The 27,710-nt window shown below is 32.0% G+C and overlaps 1 protein-coding gene across 6 annotated transcripts in view; it reads left to right on the forward strand.

The window, feature by feature from the left end:
* LOC100159700 (acidic repeat-containing protein) overlaps nt 1-27,705 on the forward strand; it is a 37,213-nt gene extending 9,508 nt beyond the window's left edge. For 2 of the 6 annotated variants that reach the window (XM_008185387.3, XM_029488081.1), the window contains exons 4-9: nt 8,053-8,272; nt 16,274-16,460; nt 17,717-17,878; nt 22,933-23,067; nt 24,134-24,298; nt 27,518-27,705. In XM_008185387.3, coding sequence (XP_008183609.1) covers nt 8,053-8,272; nt 16,274-16,460; nt 17,717-17,878; nt 22,933-23,067; nt 24,134-24,295 — 866 coding nt within the window. In that variant the 3' untranslated portion in view covers nt 24,296-24,298; nt 27,518-27,705. The remainder of the gene's footprint in view (nt 1-8,052; nt 8,273-16,273; nt 16,461-17,716; nt 17,879-22,932; nt 23,068-24,133; nt 24,299-27,517) is intronic. The other 4 variants (XM_029488078.1, XM_029488079.1, XM_029488080.1 and 1 more) reach the window with 4 other exon arrangements.
* The last annotated feature ends 5 nt before the right edge of the window (nt 27,706-27,710 follow it).

Here is a 27,710-nt window from a genome sequence, read left to right on the forward strand (position 1 = left end):
GACGCCAGCCCTAATCCCCGGGCACCTACTACCTGTGACATTATTAACTTTCAAAGGAAGGAAAATGGAAATGTCTGCATTTTTCTACGGGTCGACAAAGTATTAAGATTGAGATTTTTTTCAATATCATTAAAACTAAAAGTACATCAGTTAGGAATCTACTGCCTAAGTTATTGAATAATTTATTAAATCCAATAAAATGTGAAAATATTCTTTAACGTTCTCCCATTTTTTTTTTTTAATCCGGTAGATAGAGAATGGACCACCGTACTAGCTGTTGATCCGTATTTTAATGAGCGAATGTGTTACCTATTATACACTTACCTACCTACCTATATCCGACCTGACCGCGTCCAGCGGTATTCCGGAAACCTAAATCCGGATGCGGGCGCGAAGACGGGCGCGGGCTCCCACCGAAACGGGTTCAAGGATGTGACCTCCATACCGGTCGCGTATATGTGTCGACCATGTGGGCGTGCCAGGACGCTATATATAGCTAGGCCGCCGTATAGAAAGCAACCGGAATCGTAGGTATATATACACAACGCGAGATTTATATATTACACGTTGTGTACGTGTGCACTTCGATACTTCGATAGAATATTATAATTTATAATGCGGTACATAATATGTGCCTCCGATACGACAACGATGTCGTGTCCCACGAAAATCGTTTCTCCAGAAAACTGGTACTTTCTAAACGGCCGGGACCCGCAACCGCCCCCGGGGAAATTTCTCTCCGATCCCCACCACGGCGGCGTATAGTTCACCCGTAATCGTATCTCATCGCAGTGTTAGGTATCTACTGTTTTACTTTCAATCACTTACATATATATATAAGCCGTTTTCATCTGCCCGTACCCATCACGACTATTTAAAAACGTACAGCTATATATTTTTTTTTTTTATCGAAAACGATTTATTTACATTTCGTCCGATGAAACGGTCTTTATTACTTTTTTTTACCAATAAAAATATATTATGCTGTGCACAGGTGTCGCGTGCGTTACGCGTTTTCGGAGGCCTGCTGCAGTGTAGGTATACACATTTACACATCGTAAACTTCGAGTCACGTTCCAATACCAATTCACTAAATTAGAATCACTTTGTTTACGTAGGTACCCTGCACTTACGCACAAGACAATAGCACCGAATGACTCGACGCGCACTCGACAACAATTGTAATAATATAATTGTTTTCAGTAAATAAATTATAATCAAATAGAGAGGAAAACAGGATCCGTATACATGAGGATCCAGCAGTGTTTATATGACATTTAATGATTTTCCGCGACTTTGTAGTAATATAATTGTATGAAACGTTTTAATACATTTTAATTTTAAGTTAGGGAATGACGTATAACTGACTTGGGTAATAAAAATTCAGACAATATTGTTGAAGAAAAATGTAAGCTTTATTACGTTTTTTTGTTTACCAATTTTGGGGTGCAATGCATATTATTTCACTCAATTTACTACCGTGTACGCACACGTAATTCTCACAATCCTTCTTATATAGCGTTTGTTTGCATTTTTATATTTTCTCGGGAACACTAGATAATATTATAATATTGATAGACTTCTGCTAAAACAAAGTATTTGCATTTATATGAGTTATATTTTATAAGCAGAGAGAAAAATAAAGCAACATAAACTGCATTTTCTATAACACTTGCAATTATTCTAGTTGAACAACCATTTTTGAGAGAGAGAAAAAAAATGTTGACACTCAATATTCAAATAACCGACAACGTGAGCATGTTTCCTGTTTCTATAAAATGTGATGTTATTGAGTCGTGGTGGAAAAAAATGTGATTGGTGTGTTTTACGTTTATCACAACAATAATGCTGCATGGTACATTAATCTAACATAAATAATATCTTAACATTTTATGACGGATCACTGTGTTATTACTAACGATTTATTTTTTTTATATATTCAATATATCCGACCCTATATTTTTTTTATTCAAAAATTTTAAAAAAGAACACTACATATGAAAATCTCGGTAAAAGTTCATGGGGACGATGTGTTAACATTCAATGAGAAACTAACGATTTTGTGGCTGTAATGTTGCTTAACGATAGAGCTCAACTGGAAATGCATTGCATCAAGCACGCATATCTATTTACCTATAACAAGGAGCCAGCTAATTATCATCGCATTTGCCCTTAAGCCGAATGAATTTCCAAGAATCGTATAAACGTAAAAATGAATAACGTGTTCTTCATCATTTGTGTAGATAATATTGAATAATTATTCTCGATATAAACGAATTTCTCTTTATATTCAAATAATAGGGAAATCAAACAATGTTTTTTTACTACTCTATAGTCTAAATTTTCATTTAATTTTTTTTTTTTTTAGTTTCATATAAAGAGAATGAAATTATTAATATTACACTTATAAGCCACATAAATAATTATTGTGCGAGGAATATGTAAATGATATTATATCGTGACGAACCTTTCGCCAACTTACCTAGTACCTACGTTCTATACTGCTGGAAATCGACAATGATGACTGACAAAACGGTATCCGCACCGAGATAACATTGCTAAAAACATACAACAGGTTTATCGCTTATTATAATATGTGATAAATATTATAACTATAATCGTTGTAATATGTAAGGTTGAGATTTTAATGCAATGTAATTTTTTTCCTGTTGTTTCAAAACATCAATCATACTTATTTTAATGATATTTTTCAAAATTTTAGAACTTTTATCACAGCCGTTTTTTGAACCAAACGTAAATTGTAATACAAAATGTATTTTTGTTTTATAAAAACCAACATAGCACAGTAGTTTTTTTATCAACCAGCTACCAGGTATCTATATAATACTAAAATAGGTAGGTACCTATATTGTAATACTATAACATACACCTGATAGTGGTCGAATAGCGTCAAACGTATATTGAAGATAATATTATGATACTTTACTCGTAAACTACCGTTTTCTATACCTATCTGTTCACTAATAATTAAATAATCAAAACCAATACTTCTATTTTAGTGTCCTTTGAAAAAAAAAACGTTCCATCATACCACTCTTCTCTGTTACGTCTTTTGTTCAGTAAGGTATTAAAATATAAGTGCTACTGCCCTGAACTCGTATTAAACATAGTCACAATAATATGTACCTGCCTACACATAAATGTATATTATAGGACGCGTAAACATATTGAATACGACGCAGGTCATAATATTATCAATTATTATTATTTTAAACGTGCCACCCGCTGTACACGGTGCGCGGTTATAATATTAAACGTCATCGATTTGTGTACGATAATACAATATTAATATAATATAATAATTCAATATATTAATATTTTAAACGCAAATAACGTTCGATTGCAGTGCCGCGGCCGCGTCGACCGTGCGTATTTGCCGCAGCCGTCGTCGTCGGGTTCGCGCAGGAATGCAGTTATCGAATTTTAAGGAGGCCAAACTGGTCGTGCGCCGTTGTCTCCGGACCGGAGCCGCGCGTACCACTTATTATTATTATTTTTTTTTTTTGCGGTGGCCGTCCCATTTCGCGCGAACCGCCGCCGCAAGACGGATTAATAGCTGATAAATAATTACGTTATTATTTGTAGGTAGGTACGACGTTATTATCGGACGCGTGGCAGACGAAATCGTTTCCTGTCCCGTTATGTTCCTCGCCAAAATATGGGTACAATATTATTATCGTCTACGTTTCTGCACGATTGCAGTGTCGTCATCCGGCCCACAATATTCGACTGCATCGTAACATGGCCAATCATGTGTTATTAATTATTCAAACACGTCTAAAAAATTCCAAGACTATATTCACCGTTCCTAGCGTGATGATTGATGACCCACCAGTAGCGAATTCGTGGCGACACGATTATATTAGGTATAATATTATTATACCTACACCCACCACTAGGGATTTTCCAAATAAAGAGCCACGTTCCCAAGTCGGTTCTGATTCGCAGGACAATAGCCACCCCCGGTGGGAAATTCTACAAAAAAAAACCAATGGAAAATGGGAAGCAGAAGGAAAATCTTGGAAAAATATTTTGATAAAACCGTTATTTATATATGATAAAAACAACACGCCATACGGTTTATGCGGTTTTGACTGTTTTCTTTTCACAACCGACGCCGAGGGCCTCTCGGATTGTACAACATAATACGAACTTATACAGGACGAATTACTTTTAAGTAGATATATAATATATATATATATTTGAAATACTTAGATTTGCTATGCCATTTGCGTGGTTTGTTGTCCGTTGATACTAACATATTTTTTTTTCAAATTAGAACCACCCTATAAATCCCCTATAAATTGTTAATAATTTTTTACTAGGTTATAAATAAACCGAAATTTGAACGAGTATTTTTTGAGCTATTTAACTTCGTGTATTTAAGGATAATATATCCAAAATAATACGAATATATAATACATATCATATTTTATATTTTTGTAAAACTATTTTTAAGGACTACCCATTATCCACAATATAGGTATTATATAAGTATTTCAATAACTCAGAAACTACTCTTATGAATTTTGATTTAGATCCATGTACATTTTCCATAAAGTCATTTGCTTAATAATTTACTGTAAAAACGGTTAGTCTTCATTTGAAATAATACATTAGTATTGCCACTACAGTACACTTCTTAAATTGTATAACAAATATAAATAATTAAAAATATTATGGTCCATAGATGTATATAACAATTTTAAAGAACAGAGTTTGAGTAAATTCTTATTTAAAGGAAAAATGGGGGTGAACATGGTCAGTAGCCATGTAAAATATTATTCAGTTTTGTTTTTATTCCCTGGACGACACCGCAATTATTCGACGTGCGATGGGTATTATAACATAATATATTCGTCGTCTTCTTTGCCGGACAATTTATTACCCTATTTATTTTACCTACGACCGGGTCTGTGAATATTTCCGGATTTTCATTAAGGTAGCAGGCATAATTTCGCCAAAATATTCCATTGCGGCCGTAAACCCACCAATACCCCCACTACCGACAAGCCAAAACGTGGTATGAACGGGTCATCGTGGTATAAACCTATAATTATTAAAATATTGCAATATCGTACTATGGTATGCACCAAGTTTAGTAGGCGTAGTAATGTACTGTGCATTGCAGACCGCGGAAATGCCATAAATAAATATAAAATTGACTACAGCAATCGATTTACACATTGGTCGCATTTTAATGTTATCTGTGCGCGCGCGTGCCAAGAACGTTGACCTATACCTACGCCTCAATGTATAATAATATTATGTACACCACACATATGCATATATATATATATACATTATGCAAAGACGCTGTTAAAATAATAATACCACCGGTGGGTTAACGGATCTTCGGTAAATGTATATTATTATTATTATTAATATAATTATCACCCATATTGACGTGCAAGTCAATTTGTTTTTTCGAGGCGTTCGTTTTCTCGGTAAAACGCTTTTTTGTATATTTTTCAACGCTACCGACTTAGTTTTTTTTTACAACATTTCCAGAAATTTTATTTTGTTAAATAGGCGATCAATATTATTTTTTTCTATAATACATATTATTATATTTTTTGTTATCTATTCCGAAACAGTATATAATATTATATTATTCATTAAACTTTGTCGTGGTAGTACAATCAAATATTTTTGATCCGATGCTTTAATATTTATAAGCATTTAAAGTATAAACGAGCGTAGTAGTAGTGCAAAAGTATATGGCGTATCAGACACATCACCACAACATTATTATGTAACTTTAAATGCTTAAAAGTTATAACAATAAATAAAGGCTTAAAATGGTTCGGTTTTTTTTCAACATATTTCAAAAAAATATTATGTTTTGGAGTATGAAATTAAAAACAACGGCTATAATGTTTTGCAAAAAAATGTCTACGATTACAGCAAACCAGAAATAGCTATTGATTTTTTTTTCCACAAAAATTATTGTCATAAACACTGTTATAGTTAAAAATATTCTAAAAAACATATCAATCTTTGAATTGAGAAACACATTGTCATTTAACCAAAACCAGAGTAGGTATAGTTACAATACGTTTTGTATTATTGTTATTATTTATTTAAATGTACGATCTACTGTTAGGCATGATAATAATAATAATATTTATTATTATTATCGTGACGCAGGTGGCGCGGTCGACCAAAACACGATATTATGATATTATAATCCGAGATTAAATTGGAAAAACGATCGACGAGCCCACATTTCACCCTACATAAATAGTTATAAGTACTTATAAGACGTATTTAAAGTTTAAATGAGCCGAGTTGTAGTGGACTAACATTTGGTGGGGTACCAATGTGCTATTCCGCTACTCTCATCTAAACTTTAAATACTTATAAGTTATAATTAATTGACTACTCATTAGAAGTTCAATTTGTGTACATCCAATTTTTTTTTTAAAAATGGTCTGTTTATGTATAGGAATATGATTTCATATTATAAGTATATTATGAAGTTAACAATTTATGACGAAATAGTAAAAAATATTTTTAAAAACGTTAATACTTTTTGACATAAATATAATATAATTTACAATAAACAGAACCATCTTATATATTAACCACGACGTCGCAGACACCAAAAGCGTGTGCACACTCAATCAACAGACTAATTTACCGCACGGATGATGACGTGCTGCGCTTGCATTTATCGTCGTCTTCTTCGTTCTTTAATATTTTCATCATTATTATATTATAATTTGGTTCTACCAACGTCTTTCCATGCTTATACCTGCCAATACATATTATATTATGCTACGACCGTTTTTTTTTTTCAATTTTCATCGAATACTTTTCCGAGTACGGTGCTCGAAAAGTCTTGTGTAGTGTTACTCCGTTTATATTATAAAGATCGCGGAAATTGAGTGTGGTAAGCGATGCGATGAAGTGGTCGCTTTTTTTCTCCGGTCTACAGTTTTTTTCGTCAGTCATCAAGTGCGATTTTTACCAAACTCCGCTATGAGCATCGTTTCTTGAATTCAATGATTTATCCATCGAATTTTGAGTGTGAAAACGCGCACAGTCGTCGCATTATACGAACGAACGATAAATCCATGTAGATTAACGGCCGTCGCGTCGTTGCGTTATGTCTGCCATAAGATTAATACCACTTTCTTTTTTTTTATCGAACTTTTTTACAAGTATCTGTCTATGCCACGGACACATATAATAATATAGTCGAGAGCTTTTCTCCGATCTGTGGCAGGGAAGAGGGGATGGAGTATAACTAATGAATATGAATTTAACAGTGCTAGGTCCGTGGCTTAAAACGTAGTCAAGCACGTTTTCGGGAAACCTATTCCGTTGATACTCGAGACTCGATATTAATACGCGATTTTGTACGTGTACTTTTTATGTTTATGCTGAGTGCGTAAATCTTAATAGTTAAAACCAAAATTTCCCAATATCCTAGCTAAAATCTTTGTCACCATTAGGCACTTTTTGTTTTTCCATCACATGATCGTCGGTTTAACCGACCGACCGCAATTTACCGCCCGTTGAGTACTCGTGATTTATATAACTACTAATATACCTACTATCGAACTAAGTACGACATCAAACGTACCCATGCCTCAAAACGTTTTCGCGTAGATCATCATTATCATTGCCTATAATATTATGTTACTACTATAAGATACTATTTTCATCATAAATGTGATAAAAATGGCCCAAATTAACCCAGTTTAGGGGGGGGATTTATTTATTTTTTACATTATTTGATAGATATACTACGAGTACATATTTTATAATTGATATTATACTGAACTCGTAGTTTCACTCAGTATCAAAATAAATGTTTGCCTAAAAAATTAGGTGTGTGTGTAGGAGGGAGGGTGAGGGTCGGAACTCCCTGAGGCCATGTCTGACAAAATTCCATAATCTCACCACCGAGACGAATATTCCTGCGCGCTTCGTGTGGACGGCGGAGGGACCGCGGTGATAAATGGGCGGCGCAAATTTGACGGGAAAATTTTTTTGTTTATTAACGATTCCGTCGGTCTTCAGGTGCGATGGTCAGCAACCCGGTGACCTTGCCGTCCTCGTACGTCACCAAGTATAACAGGTTCGTGGACAACATACTGGGCCGTATCAACAAGGTGCTGAGGAAGAACTACGACCCGGTCAACGTGCGCCTGCAAACGCCCACGCAGACCACTGATAACAAAAAGAAGGGTACCACCTCTCAAAAACCAAAAACCAAACCCAAAATGGAGTCCAGAGAAAGGTACCACTTTTAACCTATATATTATTAAACATAATGCATTATTTTATTATAATATAGATTATAATTTATTATTTATATATAGGACGTAAGTACCTATATATTATAATATGTTTTGCATACCAGTCAATTACTATTTGTTATAGTATAATAATAATGATGTATATTTTTGAAATCGGGAAAAATTAATAGTTAGTATAGGTATAATATTACTAGAGTTATGGATTCTCAACTTTGGTTTAGTTATTGCTTCTCAACATTAATTGACCATAATAATCTCAAACCACAGACATTATTGTAACTAGCTGTCCTACTCGGCGTTGCCCGTGCCAAAGATCTGTGTTTTTTTTATAAAAGTTTAAAAAAATGTGTATTTCATATTTTTACTAATTATAATAGTAATGTAATATGTAACAAATGACAACTATCTATTTAATAAAAAAAAATATTCCTTTTTGGTGGGCTGAAAAAAAATTGAAGTGTGAACTATCTTTTAGATACCTAAAAATTAAGCTATAATCACCATTTAAGTCTCAAGGTATCTATTGATATGACTTTTAGAAAAAACGCCAAAACGGTACAGTAGTAACTTCGGATAAATCAACATCCATTTTTAGCTGTACCTACCTATAACGTGACATCAACCGTGAAAAAATTAAAAATATAACGCTATATAAGTGTATCTTGTTTTTAGTTCACTGGTAAATGGGCGTCGGTATACCTCGATTTAAGAGGTAATTCGACCGATATGGACACTTCGCTTTTATTAAATCGAACGTGGTTCAAAGTTCAAAGTCCCTGATATATCTAAGAACAATAAATTTTAAATTTTCACAAAATCGGTTTAGTAGTTTTTGAGTATACAAGCTACAAACATACATTCAACTCTCATATTTGTTGTAAGATATAATTTCTTTATTCGAAGCCCCGAATGTAGTATGTAACGTGATGATTTTATGTAGGTATGCTTTTACCTCATCTGCCCGAGTAATAAATGGCAACTATTCATATACAAATAAATACTAATTTTTTACCAATTATTTCTTCTTTTATGTTGTATTATAATCTGTAATAACTAAAATGCAATATAACTAAATGGCAAACATTTATAAATAATCAACAAATTTCGATTTTCATCGTAAATCTTAAAATTAGATCACCTCTTCTTGGTAAATTTTTCAAATTTTTCTTTCCTTAAAAATCTGATTCTGACTATTACAAACATTAAAAAAACAATGATCCAAATCGGTCCAGCTAGCCTTTCTCAAGTGATGTGGTTACCAACAGACAGCATTTAATTTTTATAATATAGATATTAAATAATGCTTTAGTCCTTTGATGAATGTTAGCAGATTATGGAAATGTATCACCGGTATCGAAACAGTATCAATCGTGATAAAAAAATATTATTGGATACGTACACGCAAACTTCCAAAATACCAGAATTGTCGTAACACTTAAAAAAAGTTTTACTTATAATCTTTAAATCACTTTTTAATTTTAATATAATTAATATTATAAATTAATAATAATATAATGATAATAGGTTGGTACCTAATATTAAAATATTATGTTTGGAATTTTGTATATCTCTTAAAAACGAATTATTGTAGAATAATATAGCTTATAAGTCCTAGACCCTATCAGACAAATTTTTTACCAAATGTATCCTGTATCGGTGGTGTATTCACTATTCAGTATTGTCATGGCATGTATTTGTGATGCATTGCCTCTCGTTGTTCGTCATAGTAAAATAAAATATATCAAATATAATATTATATCTTATGTAGTGTTTATTGACACACTATAAAGTGTTAATAATCAATTTTGAAAAAATTAACTACAACACAGATAATCATGTTATATATTATAAGTATAGTACAGAAAAAAAATATATTCTTATTAAATTATGTTTAAATTGTTGTCTGCATAACACGGGATTAGTGTACAAGTATTTCAGTACAAAAAACAGCTATAAGAAAAATGTATTTTTATCTCAACTATATAGATATTAACTGCAGTAAATAAATAAATTATATAGTACCTAAGCCCTAAGTATATTAATATTTCTGGATACTGAAATAAACGGCTACGGTACAAGATCAATACGGAAAGATTTGAATGTTCAAATTCACACAAATCATGGTGTCGGTAAATGTTCAAGATCGAGAGCTCTGTAATAATACATTTTTTTTTTTATAATTATTAACATATTATCTCCTCTTCACTGTCACTCCTTCAAACTATAGACCTTGAATAACCCACCCCCTACCTTTGGTGCGCACCACAACACCCTGGTCAATATATTATGTGAAATTCCCTATCTCTTGCTTGGTTTTCATTTTATATCGTCCCAGCGAACACTCATCTCTACTCTTCTCATTTTTTTTCGAAACATCGTATTTCAATTCCCAATCCCACCACGGTACCCAATTTAATTCAAACGTAATATTCTCAAAAACACTGGTCTCGTTAATACAATTTATAAATTCATTTTATATTTTAATAAAACGGAAAACAGTTTAAAAAATACACAACCACTAATACAAACAATACAATACTTGTTACCTATATAGTTGTCTACTTCGTTGTTGAGTAAGAGCATAGGATATTAAAAAATAATTATATTAAATCAAACGCGTTGATAAATATTTGCCAGAACAAAATTTGCTGTGTTTGATTTAATTAATAAAATTAAAATATTTTACTTTATAGCTTACAATGATATATTAGGTAGTAGATACCTATTTATATTATTTGAAATGCTTATCTGAAAGTAGAAAAAAATATAAAAGCGTTTTGGCGTATATAATATATATGATGACAATATCACCATTATCACTTCATCTCTCGACGGTATGATATTATGTTATAATTAGCGCGTGGATTTAAATGCTAATTACACATTTTTTCTGAATATTCTCACAATATTTCTCACCTAACACAAAAAAATATATCGAATGTACCTATCTAAATTTAATATTATATTCATCAAAAACTATTTTTAATCAGATCCTAAATTTTTTGGGGCTTTTATTTAGGGCATTTTATTAAGTTTTGTAATATGTATTAAGAGTGCATTAAATCGTATTTTTTTAAGGCATTTTTCTTGTATTTTAGTTCTTAGATGGTTTAAATGCACGCCATTTGTTTAAGTTGAACGAATGCTTTCGAATTTTAATTTCAGTTTCACCCAGAGTCGTTTATAATTTGTCGACGGCGTGACGACACGTGTTCGTACAAATTCATTTTACAACTGCAGCAGTCAAACTGCACACATATACTTATTATAAATATATATATATTTACAACGATGATGGTAATGCAGTTGTGTTTAAAACGCGCGTATCTAATGTTCATTTTTACACGACACTATAGCCTATATTGTCGCGAGTTTAAGAACGTGCTGAAAAGTATGCATACAATAATATTATATACATGTAGTAAACGTCCCAGAAAACATATTACCAAGTGTACTCACACAATACAGTAGTAACGCTCGTTCTATATACAACAATCGAAACGTCACGACGAATGCGCGTCGCGAACGATTATTCAAATAACAATGCGCTGTTTTCAACTGCATCACAGAGCCTAAAATACAATATTATATATTATTTATATTATACGATTTTCGCATACACACACTTCAGCTACAGTTGTTAGCGCGCCTTCTCTTCCACCCGAGAACATTGTGCTGTTGAGACCAGTATCCGCCACCATACCTAGTGTGAAAAAGAAATATATATCAAACGGTTGCGTGAAAATGTGAAATTATACAAAAGGGTTTCCCAGTTTGGACGTGAAAAAGTCTAAAGCTTTCGGGTTAAAGGTCAGTTTTTAATTTGCCTGATATCGATAGTCGAGGGCCAATTAGATATATTTTTTCATTGTTCCTATTTTACACCAAAATTGCTCCAGAATAATTACATAACGAAAACACTGACGTGAGTAACGTATTTTATCGATTTGTACCCAAATAAATCCCAAATAAATGAACGATTCACATATTATTATACAGTAAAACTTCCGTTAACGGTCACCTCTATAGGACGGTCACCTCTATGTAACGGTTAATTTTTTTGGTCCCGTCGAGTATACCCTAGTGTTCAGTGGTTAAAGTGAGAAAAATGTTGAGGGGGGACTAAAGTCACCAAAAATTGAGGTGCGTTCCCGAGTTCTTCCAAAGTCTATATCTAACCAAACTTTTTTAAGAAACCCACTACCTACTAGGTATAATTTGTTTCTTTCACACACCTTTGTAATTTGTTCATAAAAAGTTTATGTTAATAGTATGTAAAATCAAATTAATGAACATATAATGACTGCTAAATAAAAAATAAACTGAAATTCATTGCCTGAAATGTTAAAAAAGATATGTGTTTACATTTTAATTTTAAACATTTCATTAAAAACAAATAAAAAATAATATATTATAAATATAACTATTCATACTATTTTATTAATTTATTTAAATTATTACAATGTATCATAAGCTATGTAAATGTTATTTATAAGTACAAGTATACAGTATAACCAGTATGGGTTTAACTGTTTAACTATTTAACTATTTATTTAACCATAACCATAAAGATGTATAAGATGCTTCTTCATCTTTCTTTTTTCTTTTTGGACAACATTGTTCATCTGCAGTTCTTTTCCCTGATAATATACAAGTTTTAATATAGATGTTAGGATTGAATTTATCAATTGGTGGTCCATTACAATTAATGAAAGCTAACGATGAAATATGATCACTAGTCAACGCACTTCTTTTTGAAGAAACAATTTCGTTCATTGAACTAAAGGACCGTTCACATTCGGAAGAAGAAATAGCCAAAGTCTTTACAGCGGTCATTAATAGTTCAATGTCTGTATTTACTGAAGGATAAGACACTTTGTATTCACGAAATCCTCGTACACTGGCTCTTTGATCAATTTGAAATATTTTAGACAAACTGCTTATATTTTAAATATTTATATCACCAAACTGTACATCACAGTTATCAGGCCAATTATCTGAAGAAAACATAGTTAAATCTATCAATAAATAATTTATTATAATTATTTATTATTTATTATCAAATACATTTTTATAAGGATCAGCTTTATCTAAAACTGATACATGAGACGATTGTGTAGTAAAAAGTCTAAGTCTAAATTCAGTAAATAATCGTTGTGTGTGTGTGCGTAAACCATCTAATAAATTACTAAAATTTAGTAGCGTCCCCCCGGACTTTGGAGACTTAAATTAAAGGGGACACATTATCTTACCGTAAATAAGAAGGGGGACTCCGTCTCCCTCCACCCCCCCCCCCCATTTTAACCACTGCTAGTGTTATTCTACCTCTGTAGGACGGGCACCTCTAAATAGCGGTCATTATTTACAGTCCCTTCGGTGACCGTTATATGGAAGTTCTACTGTAATACTACAGAGCAAATTATACATCGACCTATTAGAATCCGATATTAGGTGATTATTGCGATTTTAGGCGCAACTGATGTATACGACTATCGATGTGTTTGAAATTTATTTAAATATCGACGATGAGTAGGTAGTTACGTTGTTACACGAGTACCTACTTTACATTTTTTTTCTACACCAACCTTCGCCAGTTCTCCGATAATAAAAATAAAGACGAATGTACAGTTGTGTTTCTGGATACCTACCTAATTATTTTAAGTTAGGGTTTTTTTTTGATAACTTTTACCATTTTAAAATGTTGATTTTTGATATCATATCTTTTTCATTTATCACAAACACAGGAATCACTACAAAATAAGTGTGGTCAAATATATCATTGTATTTAAAACTTTCCGTCCACGGCCCATGTTTTTAAAAACAGACTTATAAAAGATTAGTTGGTATAATTATGTGTTATCAACTAAATCTTAATTTTTTTTATTCCGGTCGAAATACAATACTCCTGTAGCCACAGACACAGACAGTTGTCGAACATGATAATATTGTATACGTCTAATTTAACGCCGATGGACTCAATTCGTTGATTCGGGACGCAACTCGTAAGCACATCACTTTAGTTTTCACGCGACACACATTGTAATACTTTGTGTCTGGAATTTGGGACACGAGTTATATTATTATATTTCAGGTGCCTATTATAATATCTAGACGCCACGATGTTGGGCTTAAACAATTTCACGCCGACTGCAGACCGTACTCAACAACGATGTATATATTATTATTACATAAATTTAAATCTAGCACGTTAATTTAAAATGTTAATAAATCGTAATCTGTCATATTTTTTTTAACTGCAACCGGAGACGCGGGAAGTAAGACTATACGAAATAAGTCTTCTTTTTTTTACGCGCATTGGTACATTTTGCCGATAATATTTTATACCTACCGTGCTATATAATAATATTTTCGAGTTATTTCCTGCAAGACTCGGGGGATTGATTTTATCGTGAATAATTTATAACTCTACGGATAAAATATATAATATGTATATATTATTATATCATATATAATTGTGTTACCACCTGCTGCTGCCACCGCTTATCATACATGCGCTTTCTCGGAACAACGGTGCAAATCCACAACCTGCAGGCTATGCGCATTTATCCAAAACCGTATTAGACGCCGGCCAAATAGGTATGTCGAGACGTGGTGCGCGCGTAACCACAACTGACAGCGACATTATATTATACTTACTATAGCTGTTATAGTATATATATCTATATACTATAGCTGTTATAGTATATATATCTATATTACCTAGGTTCATATATATTGCATATATAACCTATAGGTACATGTACATTGTTTGTAATGCCGCGGGGAAGAACATAAAGATCCTTCGATTGCTAAGTAATATATTATATTTTGTATGTAGTTAGTTTTTGAAATTGGACAGTGCGAAAACTATATAATAACGAAATCGTCAGGTTGGATTAAATACAATATCTTTTGCGTTTGACGTTTTTCGGCGTTGTATAATATCCGGAGAAAAAAAAACAAAAAGTTCGTCCGTACGAAAGGGTTTATTACTTTATAGCACAATAGATTCGCACGTTAAAGCTCGTCGGCAATATTATTTTCTACAATACAAAAACAATATCAATTTCGCCAGTCCAAACGCCCGATAATTCAAGCGTAACTTTTTGCTTTTAATGGAAACGAGGATGCATTTTTTTTTTTTCATTACGTTATTCGTTTGACGGTGTTTCACTATTATTATTATTATTATCACTATGATTTTTATTTGTTTTCCTCTTTCGTTCTTTGACAACAAAAAAAATTAATAAAATAATATCGCAAAATAGCTTTTATATTGTTTGGCGTTCGACGTTCATCGTCATCAACAGACAGCAAGTTCAAACTGTAAACATGCAATTAAATGTTATTTGCGGTCGTGCAGATATTTTACAGAAGTTCTATTTATACTACATAATATAATAATATTATGCAGTAACATTGCGATGTTGCCCTCCTTCAATACTAATCTAGAGCGGTTAGTTTAAGTCTCATGATCTCGCTTTAAATGTTACCTAGCAAACGTATGAAATTATCATTTACTCGATCATCAGTTCTAATAATACCCTAAAATTATTTGTTTAACAATTGACCTGTTCCCTCGGCTGATTTGAAGTTTTTAACAAAGCGTCTTGCTGATGAGATTGATTCCCTACACTGCTTTCTCAAATTAATTTCAGAGTTTCCACTTGAAAACCGAGAATCCATTTTCCATTATAATATGTTCCTCCACTAATTATATCTATCATACTCTCCGTTATCATATCTTTTGCAACTTGCAAATTAAGATGCCATGATCCCCATTTGATTCCTGTTTTATTATTCAAGCGTACATTTTTATTGTAATTTTTAAGTAATTACAGCTTAATAATTTATGTTATTTATTATTAATGTGTACACCTATTCTTGTTCCATTAGGCTGCGGCCAGTGAAGCTATAAATAAATAAATAAATATCACATAGGTTTGTACGTCATGTAAAATCATATTATTATTTGTTCTAAGCGTCCGACAGACGGAAATGTTGAAAAATGGCACCGTAGCAGCTCCGGCGACGGAAAAGTCTGCGACCCCTGTTCCACAACATCCGGCTGCAGTGAACGGCACGTCGTCCCGGGCACAGCGCAAGCACCACAAACACGATAGGACGTCAAAGGCGCAGAACAACAAGCCCAAAGTCACCAAAAATAAGGTATGTAATATATAGAGACGTTAGATAGGCGAGCGTTTTATCGTCCTCGTCCTTATCATCACTTCCCCCAACAAGTATATGATATACAACATTTTAAGTGGGTAAATACGAAGTCTGGACCTCCTTTTGTATAAACGCGTATACCACATTACCCAGGTATAGGCCACCTCTCCATCCCTTAAAATCTCAGAGGTTAGTTTAGGTAAATGTATATAATACGACAAACCGTATTTTCATAGTAAATTTCAGAACAGAATCCTGCGCATTTCGCTTTCTACTCTATTATAATATACGCCACCATTAAATATGTAAACACCCTTTTTATACCCGTTTACTTATATTCGAAAATTCGTACCATAAATCGTTCACATATTATGCTTGGTTAATACAAACAATTATTAAGTTTTTACGTATACGTACAATACGTATGCGTATAGGTAGACAAACAAAATTTATAAAAAATAACTTACAGAAAGGTTTATATTTTAGTATACGTACTAAACTATACTAACGTATTACACAGCGTACAGTGTAAAACATAATAATAATATAATCGTGGCATTTACGAAACAACCCTCTAAAAGGTACAGCTGACAAATAATGTAGTTTAGTTTAAAAGCAAATGATGGTGTAACTGAAAGAAATAAAATCAATCGATTCGATTAAATTTAATATCTCGGATTCAAATTAAAAATTGACGGCTAACAACGACCATGGGTTGGCTAAAGTATAATAATAATAATAATAATATATAGGTATACAACTATTATACCAACCCGTAACCGACAGCCGTAATGTTTATACGCTTTCACATTACACTATAAAGGGACGAATGGTATACGCGTAGACGGGTCATTTATATGCAGGTAGGTACACGCGAACATGTAAAGGCGGAGACCGTCCTTTCACCGCCTTTCGTAGGTACCTACACATACAATATTATAGCCATACTAATATTATAACGCTATACACGCCCTCAAATCCCAATCAATTAAATTATTGTTATTATCATATTTTATGATTAGGGCTGGGAATTTGTTGCCCTAAAAAACAGTGAAAATACATTCATGTCCCATACATTTTATATTTATATAGTAGGTACATATTTTATAAAATTCATTAAAAATCTAGAAAAATATTATTTGTATAAAATATTTAAAATACATAGAAATATATTATTTTAATTATTTAGTATATACCATATTATATATTATTATCGATCATTCATAATACTAATTATCGTCTACTAATTTTAGCCAGCCGCCAAGCCCCATAGTCCGCCTAGAGCCAGAGCCACCATGTATGGACTTAGCAGTCTGCGCCGGGATGGAGATGTCACTGTAAACGTGATGAACAGCCACACGACAGTGAAGACCAAGTTTTTGGTCGGCCCGCTAACTTTGAAAGTCGAAAAAGAGGTAAGTTTTGCTATTATCGTTTCCGGTGCAGTCCAATGCCAATAATTGATAACTAATTACTTATAATGCGTACTCCGGAATCCGGATACGTGACTATTGTTATTTGTTTACCTAATAGTTATTTTGTACTTGACGGTTTTACTCATAGGCGCAAAATGGTGTGACGGAAAGGTAGGGCATTCCGCATTGCGCCCTTACTATTTTATACTGAGGAAACGTATATACTCGTATCTCTAATGCTTATGGGTATAAGCTATTAATTGTTATAAGTATGACTACTTAATTAATGAATCAGGAATTACTTATTTATTTACTTTTGTTTAAAATCATTGTCTACACTAGACTAAATAAAAAATATTTGATTACATAACTTGTAACTTTAACCATAGTTATAGATTTTCATCTTACGTGTACGGTGTATACCCAAATTAACCGATAATTTAAGAAGCTAAGTAATTACAGTAGACAATTCATCTAATTAAGTTATTAATTTCATTAGAAAATTAACTACCTATACTTAATTAGCCAAGTTTAAAAGTTGAAAAAACTAATTTTTTAACTACCTATAGTTAACACCCGACCTTTGCCATTAAATTATTCGAGGGATTGAAGGGTATCATCTCCTCCCCCGATATACGTTTAGACCCAATTTTCAAGTGTTTTTATATTCCTCCCCCCCACAAAAAAAAAATATAGCTCCAAGTTAAGCTACTGCAGTAATACCTAACCTAACCTACACTGCGCCGTCCTCTTGACAACAATAAAAATAGCATAATATATAAACTGATACGTATTACGTACTTAGTTTAATCTTTGATAATCGCGGATTTATATGGACTTACTGGTGAATTTTCAGCAGTATTATAGTATGTACAATGTATAACCATAGAATTTATATGATGATATTCAGATCAACGTAATACCATTATGCGTCCAGCACAACCTATATGGGGTACCGTATCTCAGACCTCAGTACCTTCAGTAATGAGTGCTTTTATTGTTACCAGCGACTTCATGTTCCGGCCATCTAAATAATATTATAAGCGCAATGAAATTATATGATTTTGATTTTATTTTTCTTCCAATTTTCCGGTCCAATCATATTATTTCAAATTCCGAATTTAAACTCAAACAACTGTATAATAATATGTGTATATGCAAGTACTCTATTTAAATGCGGTCCATTTGTAAAAGTAAAAGGACGGAATAGGCTATACTTTAATGTTTAAAATAAATACCGATCACGCGTCAATCGATTTCACCGTTTTTTGATTTTTTTTCTCCGTTGTTGTGTTTTTCTGTTTGGTATTCGGTAATTTCGCGTGTGGTTAGAAAAAAAACTGTATAATATTCTACGAAATACGCCGCATGTTCGTTATTTTGAATTACATTTAGTTTTTTACTTCTGTTCTACACTTTTACGATGTATTTTTTTTCGTGTACAAATGTCATTCTAAATAAATATTTTATTATTTTGAATTTACATAAGTGCCAAAGTTACGCACATTTTAATGCTATACTTTTATATACACTGTTATTTTAATAATAATTATTATTATATTAGTGTATGCGAAAATATACATCGTAGGCGTGCTGGCTGCTACGGACATGTTTTGCATATTTTTTAAGTTTCATAACAATAAAAGTATTGTCAATTTTCATTTATCAGTCCTCTGAGCCCGCAGCACGTGCGTAATGTACATTGAATGAGAGCTTTACGCACATGGAGGTAAAATTCATTGTGGCTACTCTGCTGCACCACCATATATAGTGACCACGTCTCTATACTGTCCATTTATGCGTGAAAAAGAAAATAATTACACGTAATTTGTGTGGGTAGTTAAAATGAAAAGTAAGCGTCTCGGTGCACAATAATGATTTGGGACGTCCGTTATGTAGTGTGTCCAGTCGTTTTTAAGTCTTTTTTTTTTAAGAGAAAGGATCCGAGAAAACCATGAAAATAAATAGAGCATGCTTTAATAATTTTTGATATTGACCATTTCGATTTTTATAGTCATTCCAACTTGAACAATAGTTCTATATTAGTTTATTATTAATACAGTAATCTTAATCTGTGTACAGACAAAATATTGTTCGGAAAATTATTTGTTTTTAGAATTTAAATTAATTAATACTATTGGTTTCTTCTTGCTATAACAGTATGGCATCTAAAGTTCGTCTGTCGATACAACACACAAGGGTTTAATGTCCACAAATATTTTTATATTAAAAATTTCCATACTAACTATTAAGAAATATTTAATTTAACTAATAGGGTCTTACGGGATAATCGAGGTCTTGCACTTATTGTGAAACATTCTGTAAATCCATATTTCATAATACTTTTTATACAAGTATAGACTACTATTATAAAGTATAACATTATATTCAAGTACTGCACAAATGAAAATAAAATGTTTTTATTTACTTCCAACTATAATTTATTACTTTTTAAAAGTTTTTTCTTAATAATAAAATGATGGGAAATTAAGAACCAATTTTATTTTATACTTCTTATAAAATGGCTGTATAAAATATTATTGAGGACGGCTTTGTGAAATATTAAAAACTATTTTTTTTTTAGTAAAGGAAAACAAAAGGTAAAAAAAAAGTTTTCAAAAGAGAAAAAAAATACTTAAACCGTGTTTGTTATAGATAAAACATCTTAGCCTAAATTAATACAATATTTTGTTAACATTTTACAAAGTAGTATTTTACTCATACGCTATATTATAATATAATGTAATCTTCTTAAGTCTTAAGTCTTAACCGGTAATATATTTAGCAAAGTTAAACAAAAAATTGATGTTCTGTTAAATTCGACAGTCTATTATAACAGTATATTATACATTTATAATGGATACTTAGTATATACTATCACGCGTCACCTTTATGTATCGTCTGAACACCATAATATATTTTATTTTTATATTTATTGACAAGCGATAATCGGCGTGTCGCGATATTAAACTATAGGTACCTATCCATTTTATGAAGTTCAATATAATATTATAAAACACTTTATTTCACATTATAACGTCATGCTTATACGTCTTATTAATGTGCGTTACAAATATTACATTTTAATACGCGTGGCAACAGCGGCGCGTAGGGTTCGGCGAAAAACTTTGACGTGCGTCTAAACGAACCGAATTATTCGGAAGAAAAAAAATGAAAAAATCTCAAGTAAAAAAAAAACCAGGAATTTTACGGCGCACCGACTTTGGGTGTAAATTGCGTTGCGGGCGATACGCCGGATAAAGCGTTTCGGGTCTGATACTTTCGAGATCATAAATCTTAACGCCACCGCCACACAGACACCACTGCCGACACGGAGACCGAAGTGCGTGTTTTCGTTAACGAGCTGTAGCCTTGTGATGCTACTGAAATATTATCAGAAATTTGTACATTTTATATTTCTATAAACTTTGCCCCGCCGGACTAGACGTGTTGTACCTATACGTAATTAAATATTTTAATTATGGTACATTATATTATGCTGTGTACGGCGTAGTACAAATATTATAAATATATTATTATAATATTATTTTGTAGGTATATTATAGGTACCTAACAAGTTTGTGTTTTGTACAACACTGCAGTGTGCGTACTCAAGAGACGCGTGCAAACAGTTTTGTGATGTTGAATGGTTGTAATTAAACAGATAAATTTACATAAAGTATGCCATGATAATTATTATATGTGTCTACTATAGATATATTATACTACCTGTTCATATTGTTATACGTCTCTTTGAAGAGATCTAATAAAAACGTCCCGCACACAACTCATAATATTCCTATAATCCACAATCTGAGTATAATGGTGACAATATAAAATATAGTAAATAATAATATATACATATTATTAAACATGTATGTGCACTACATATTTAATGTATCACAACTTTAATATAATACATGATAAGTAATAGTCGGTATAAGTTAGGTATTCGCGTTATACTGCCTACTTTTACATACTATTTATTTTATTATTTATATTAAAAGCTCCAGGGTTCAGGTGCGCAATTCCGTTGAAAAAACTGGGGACGTTGAAGCCCTCTATTATTATTATTATTATTATTATTATTATTATATGGATGACGGATGTGCACTGTAGCACCTAATTTATTATAGATGACAAAAATTATTAGTTTGTTCATTTAAAAACTGCGGGAGCTAAACACACCCAATCCCCTTCCTCCAAATTGCACCTATACGGCTGTAGCGTTAAAATTGTTTTTATTGTTAAAGTGCTCTTTAAAGACGCGCCACAAATGTATCATTATAAAATTACGTTTGATATACTATTGTGTATTAGCCTAAAAAGTGTGACAGTTTATGCCAGGTGTGCAGCCGAGGGATCGTGACTTAAGGTATATGCGTATATTTGATAGGTTATTGTAACTTTTTAAATTCACGTCAATTGACAAAAAATTATCTACCCGTTTTTTTCCTACAAAATGTACCTAGTTAATTATTTTAAAGTAGAAAAGTATAATGTAGAACGTAGCACTTCAAGTTATAAATCTGAAAATAGCATTAAAAGTAAGTAGTGATAAATAGAAAAAAAAACTTAGAAAGTTATAAGATTACCCTAAAAGAGTAGTCGCCTACGTAAATTATGTGAGTTCCAAGCCTTGCATATTATAATGTGCGTATCTACTGCAATTTATTTAGGTACATAATATTATATGACTAACCGACTACTTTAATAACTTAGTCGTACAGCTATAGGTATAATATCATAATCTAAACATATTTTACAATGTACTGCATTCTGTTTATTAATTGAAAAGTGGATATCCCCTTTTAATCATTTTTAAACGGTTTTTTTATGAATTGTAATAAAGAGAAGTCATTGTTCATGTAAGTGCACACATGTAGGTACCTATTGCGTTTAAATAATTACAATACATCATGACCTGGGATTACTGGCTTTTCAATTAATGAATAGAATACTGCAGTAGGTATAATGTACATATTTTTAGTATTGAATCGTCATATTAAATTTTCGTAGACTTTATTAATTCGGTTTGTCTTGTGTTGTCATAGTTCGGACGAGGTGCCAAAAAAGAGCTGAGATCGGCGACTGCCACCACCGGCGAACTGGTCGGCCGACTTAACATGAGAGTGCTCACCGGCGGCGCGGCCACGCTGCACTCCATCCGCGTTCACCAGCCAAAACAAGTACACGACAATGTTTTCCGACAGACAAATAATAATAATAATATAATATAATACTATATACTTATAAATTACTATTAATGTTATTTAATTGCATTAATATTATATTATAATATACTTTATTATAAGTACTTAATATATAAGATTTAATAACGGTGATGGGCTAGGACATACTAATATTGCTTTGCGTAATGGTACGTCGACATCAAAGTTTTGCCCGCGTGTGTCTTGAAAATATGAATTTTATTATTAAATTTCGTGATTTAACCGTGATAATATAAACTAACGAAGTAAAATGGGTACACTACTGCTGCAGTTAATGCTAAATAGTTTTATGGAATGATAGAATGACCATTGGATCATTGTTTTTTTCATAAAAGTCGTGGAAACAGTATAAACGCTTACACATATTGAGAACAATTAAATTATTTAACACTTAACTTTACTGTACGAATTGTATTATTCGGTCTCATTCGGTCAAATTTAAAGTCACGTCTAAAATTGACAAGTCGAAATCGGATAAAAAATGAATCCCTATAATATCTAAATAAACCGTCGGAAATCGTCATCAAAGTTAAATTTTGTATTTCAAATATAATTTCAGTGCAGCGCGCTTATTTTTCCCCAAAACATATTAAACATAATATTATTATGTTACAAATTCACTCGTACATTACGAAGACGAAACTTAACCGCGAAATCATAATATAATCGAAGGTCGTTGCACAAAAAACCACAACCACATTTTAAGGGAACACATTATAACAATGTACAGATAGGTACTGACGTAGTACTGTATGGATTTTCGTACCGAAAAAATGTTTGCACGTATCTTATGTTTTTCGTCGCTACATTAACAACATTATAATGTAATAACGGTAGATAATAAATAATAATAATATTGTATAACAACAACACCGTAATGACGTAATCGAGGGAGCAACTGGTGTGCACAATACGTGCATCATGCGGTGAATGGTTGGCGGGCGCGTGCTTTGTACATATTATCGCACCGGTTAGGGACCCAAACGAGACGTTTTTGCCGAACGTTAATGCTTAACGGTTTTAGCTGCAGATCGACAGCCCGGACGACCACGACAAGACTAGGGAGTACGTGTGGAGACGGTCCAACATGATCGCCCACCTCGTGTCGCAGAAACTGACGTTCGCCACGAAGTCCATGTTGCAACCGGTCCCGCACAAGACGGCCTCTAAACAGTCTAAACCATAGTAGGTGTGTAGTTGTACGACCACGCTACGTGATCGCGGTGGTACTGTGGTACCCATATTATAATATAATATTATTTACATCGTGTCAAAGTGTAAAAGGTCATAACCCCTCCACACCCCCCCCCCCCCACTAAAAAAAAAAAAATCACTGGGTAAAATTTGAAATTTTGAACCACCCCATCACCATATTTTAAATACCATATGTCGAAACATTCTATGACGGCCGTTGGACTTTATCGCTTATCTATTACTTTACACTAAAAATGTACAGAACCTTTTTTGTCACAAATTTTACGATCTTAAATTTTCAAATAAGCAATTTTTAGCGTAAAGTTAATAATTTTAGAGATAATGCAAAAAACCCGTAAAAAGGTGAACAATTTCACCTAAAATCCAAGATGGCGGACGGTTGCGGACCTCTGAGAGATGGCGGTTTTTTTTTGGTGAATCAAGGCCCCAATATGAAACTTTTAGCCAAGTTTCAAAACTTCAGTATTTTTTTTCAAGGCAAAACCCCCAATTTACTGGACTATAAATATTGTATACCTACTACCTCGCGGGGTTCAGCAGATTAAATGATTTCCACATGGTGGTAGGAACCTATTAACACACCTGTGAATTTTTGATCTAAGCACTATATTGTATGAATGTAATAAACACAGCTTATAACTGTTTTTAGACTAGTCCACTAGTCGTGAATAACACTATTTGTCATTAAGTACAACCTATATAATATATATCAATATCAAGGACGGTGGAAAAAATGTAATTTTTATATTGCATAATTCTTTCGGTGGTTCAACAAATAAATTATATATATCATTCATAATATATTGCCATATTGGTAGTATTCACCATGCTATATTATAATATAGAAGCACCCAGAAATGATTCTGGTGAGTTTTACTGGTTCAACTGATTGAATGTATAACAAAGGAATAGACCATAACCAATAAACCGAATAAATTAATAATAAAACAACACTTACCAGACAATAGAGACATAGAGTCGTGCCACAAATTGTATAATCATCCCTTAAAAAATACCTACAGTTCGGACCTTCTATAATAGCAGGTATACACTGTTGCTGTGTTATACAAGTATTATAGAGGGTGAGAAATCGCGGTGTCCCAGGTCATATATAATGTATATAGGGTGTATAACTGGAAGACGTGACATATTTAATTGTAGTTTTAACGTACAATTATCAAATCCTCCGACAGTACCCTGCCACCTCATGTTTAAACGTTCTGCACCGCCATGTTTTCCCGTTTTTCCGTTTGATACGTCATAGTGTAGAAGAGAAATTAAAGTTTATATATGAACGTTGTATTTATACAAAAAATAAAGTCTACTATACCGCACATGTCGGAAGTTAATTATATTTAATAGGAATACATTTTTTATACGACAATATTATTAGGTAGTTAGAACTTAGAAGGACACTACACCCGCTTGGGTTATGCTCATTTTAAAATATATAACAACAATAATTGTTCTAAAATGGGTATTCTTCGTTTGATTTCACAGCCTTACAAATGAATCTTTTTACAACTTTATAATTTGCATTATTATTCAATAAATAAATATATATTTTGGTTATAATTACGAATAACATAAAATATTATTTTTTACGCGCGAACGAGTAACCTATATATTTTCTATTAATTTTGTATGCGTTATATTAAATATTCCTTTTTGAAAGAGCTAATAATATATGGTGATTCTTTTATCAAAGAACATTCGTTATTTTAAAAACTGTCATCTTTATTGAAAATATTTTTTTTACATAAATTTAACTTAGTTCTTAAAAAAAACATTTTAATAAAAATATATTTTACTATTTTTTTCTTTCAATTTTTAAGTTTTTTTTTACTTTTTTAATGACAACATACATTTTTGATTCCTAATTCTAAAACAGAATATTTTTCAGAGTACTTCAATTTATAAACATTTCAGATGCGAAGTATGTGATTATATAAATATTTAAAGTTGTTATGAGTAAAGGGGAGTACCTATTCCGCAAGATGTTGGTTCACTACTCATCTAAGCTTTAAATATTTATAACTAATAAACTACTTGTCCAAAATTTGATTTTTATGCACCGAAATACTCAGGAAAATATTCTAGTTCGAAATATGAAAATAAAAATATATGTAATTGTTCAGAGAATTAAAAACATAACAAATAATAACAATAAACATGTAAAACTATTATTATTTTTCAAAAATGTTGGTATGTAGTGACTTAAGCATTTATAAAAAAAAATATTTTCAAAACCGTTATAATTATTTAAATAATAATAAAATGTTCTGTGATAAAAGAATTAGGCATTTCATTAAGGCTACCGACTGTCTTCAAATCATGTTTACGGTGCACTTGTGACTTAAGATACATAATAGTACATTGTAATAAATAATTATGTATAAAATAATTATTAGTAATCATCGGCTGTCCAGTAGTGTAGTGACTGGTGACTATAGAATCATGTAGTCACCCCTACAGTAACTTATTGTATGCACAGGCGTAACTAATGGGGGGGGGGGGGGGCGCAACGACAAAGTTTACCCTCGTTATGTAATTTATTAAACACCTACTTACAAGAGCTGGTCGTTTTATCAATTTATTCTCATTTCGATATATGAATAATATCATATAATCTTATTCATTATAGTTAATTTTAATCAGTCATCAATGCTATCAGCGCATCATATTATCATCTGTATTATTGGGTAATATTATTATATTTTTGCTGTCGTCCCTCCATAATATCGTAAAAGATTAATTAACAATAACATAATTATTATATTATTGTCGGTTTACGTTTTATTGAATTTTTGCAACCCACGCGTATGCAAAAAGTATGGGTGCTGTCTGAGTGTGTTTTTGTTTGTTTTTATACAACGTTTTGGGGTGTCAGCGTTAAACACAAAAACGTGTCATCGGCTTTCAGATTTTTTTTACGATTACAATAATAATAATTTAACGTGCGAAGATAAAATACATACGGTTTTAAAAGGGACGTGCCTATATATATTATTATTATATATACGCTCTGAGGGAGATGATTGCTTTATTATTTACTAGGAAACCATTAACATCTTGTAAGGACTAAGGTGTAATAAAAAGAGACCTGTAAAACGCTATAGCATAAAATTGGGGCACGATCGTAAAACGAAAATATTGTAAATTTTTTTTTATCATTTTTTTTTTTTTTTTTCAGAAATGGAGTTCAACCGTACTCAATGGCTGATTAAATGTTAAGATTTTTTCACTATTTATTTATTTTTATATATTTATATTTATTAATTTATTTATTTATTTAAATACCTAGACTTGAAATACAATATATAGTATTTCAAGTCTTTAAGACAAAATTTTGTAGAATAAATTATTTCCTACGCTCATATAGATTG

The sequence above is a fragment of the Acyrthosiphon pisum genome, chromosome A1 (genome assembly GCF_005508785.2).
Source record: "Acyrthosiphon pisum isolate AL4f chromosome A1, pea_aphid_22Mar2018_4r6ur, whole genome shotgun sequence".
Taxonomy (NCBI): Eukaryota; Metazoa; Arthropoda; class Insecta; order Hemiptera; family Aphididae; genus Acyrthosiphon; species Acyrthosiphon pisum.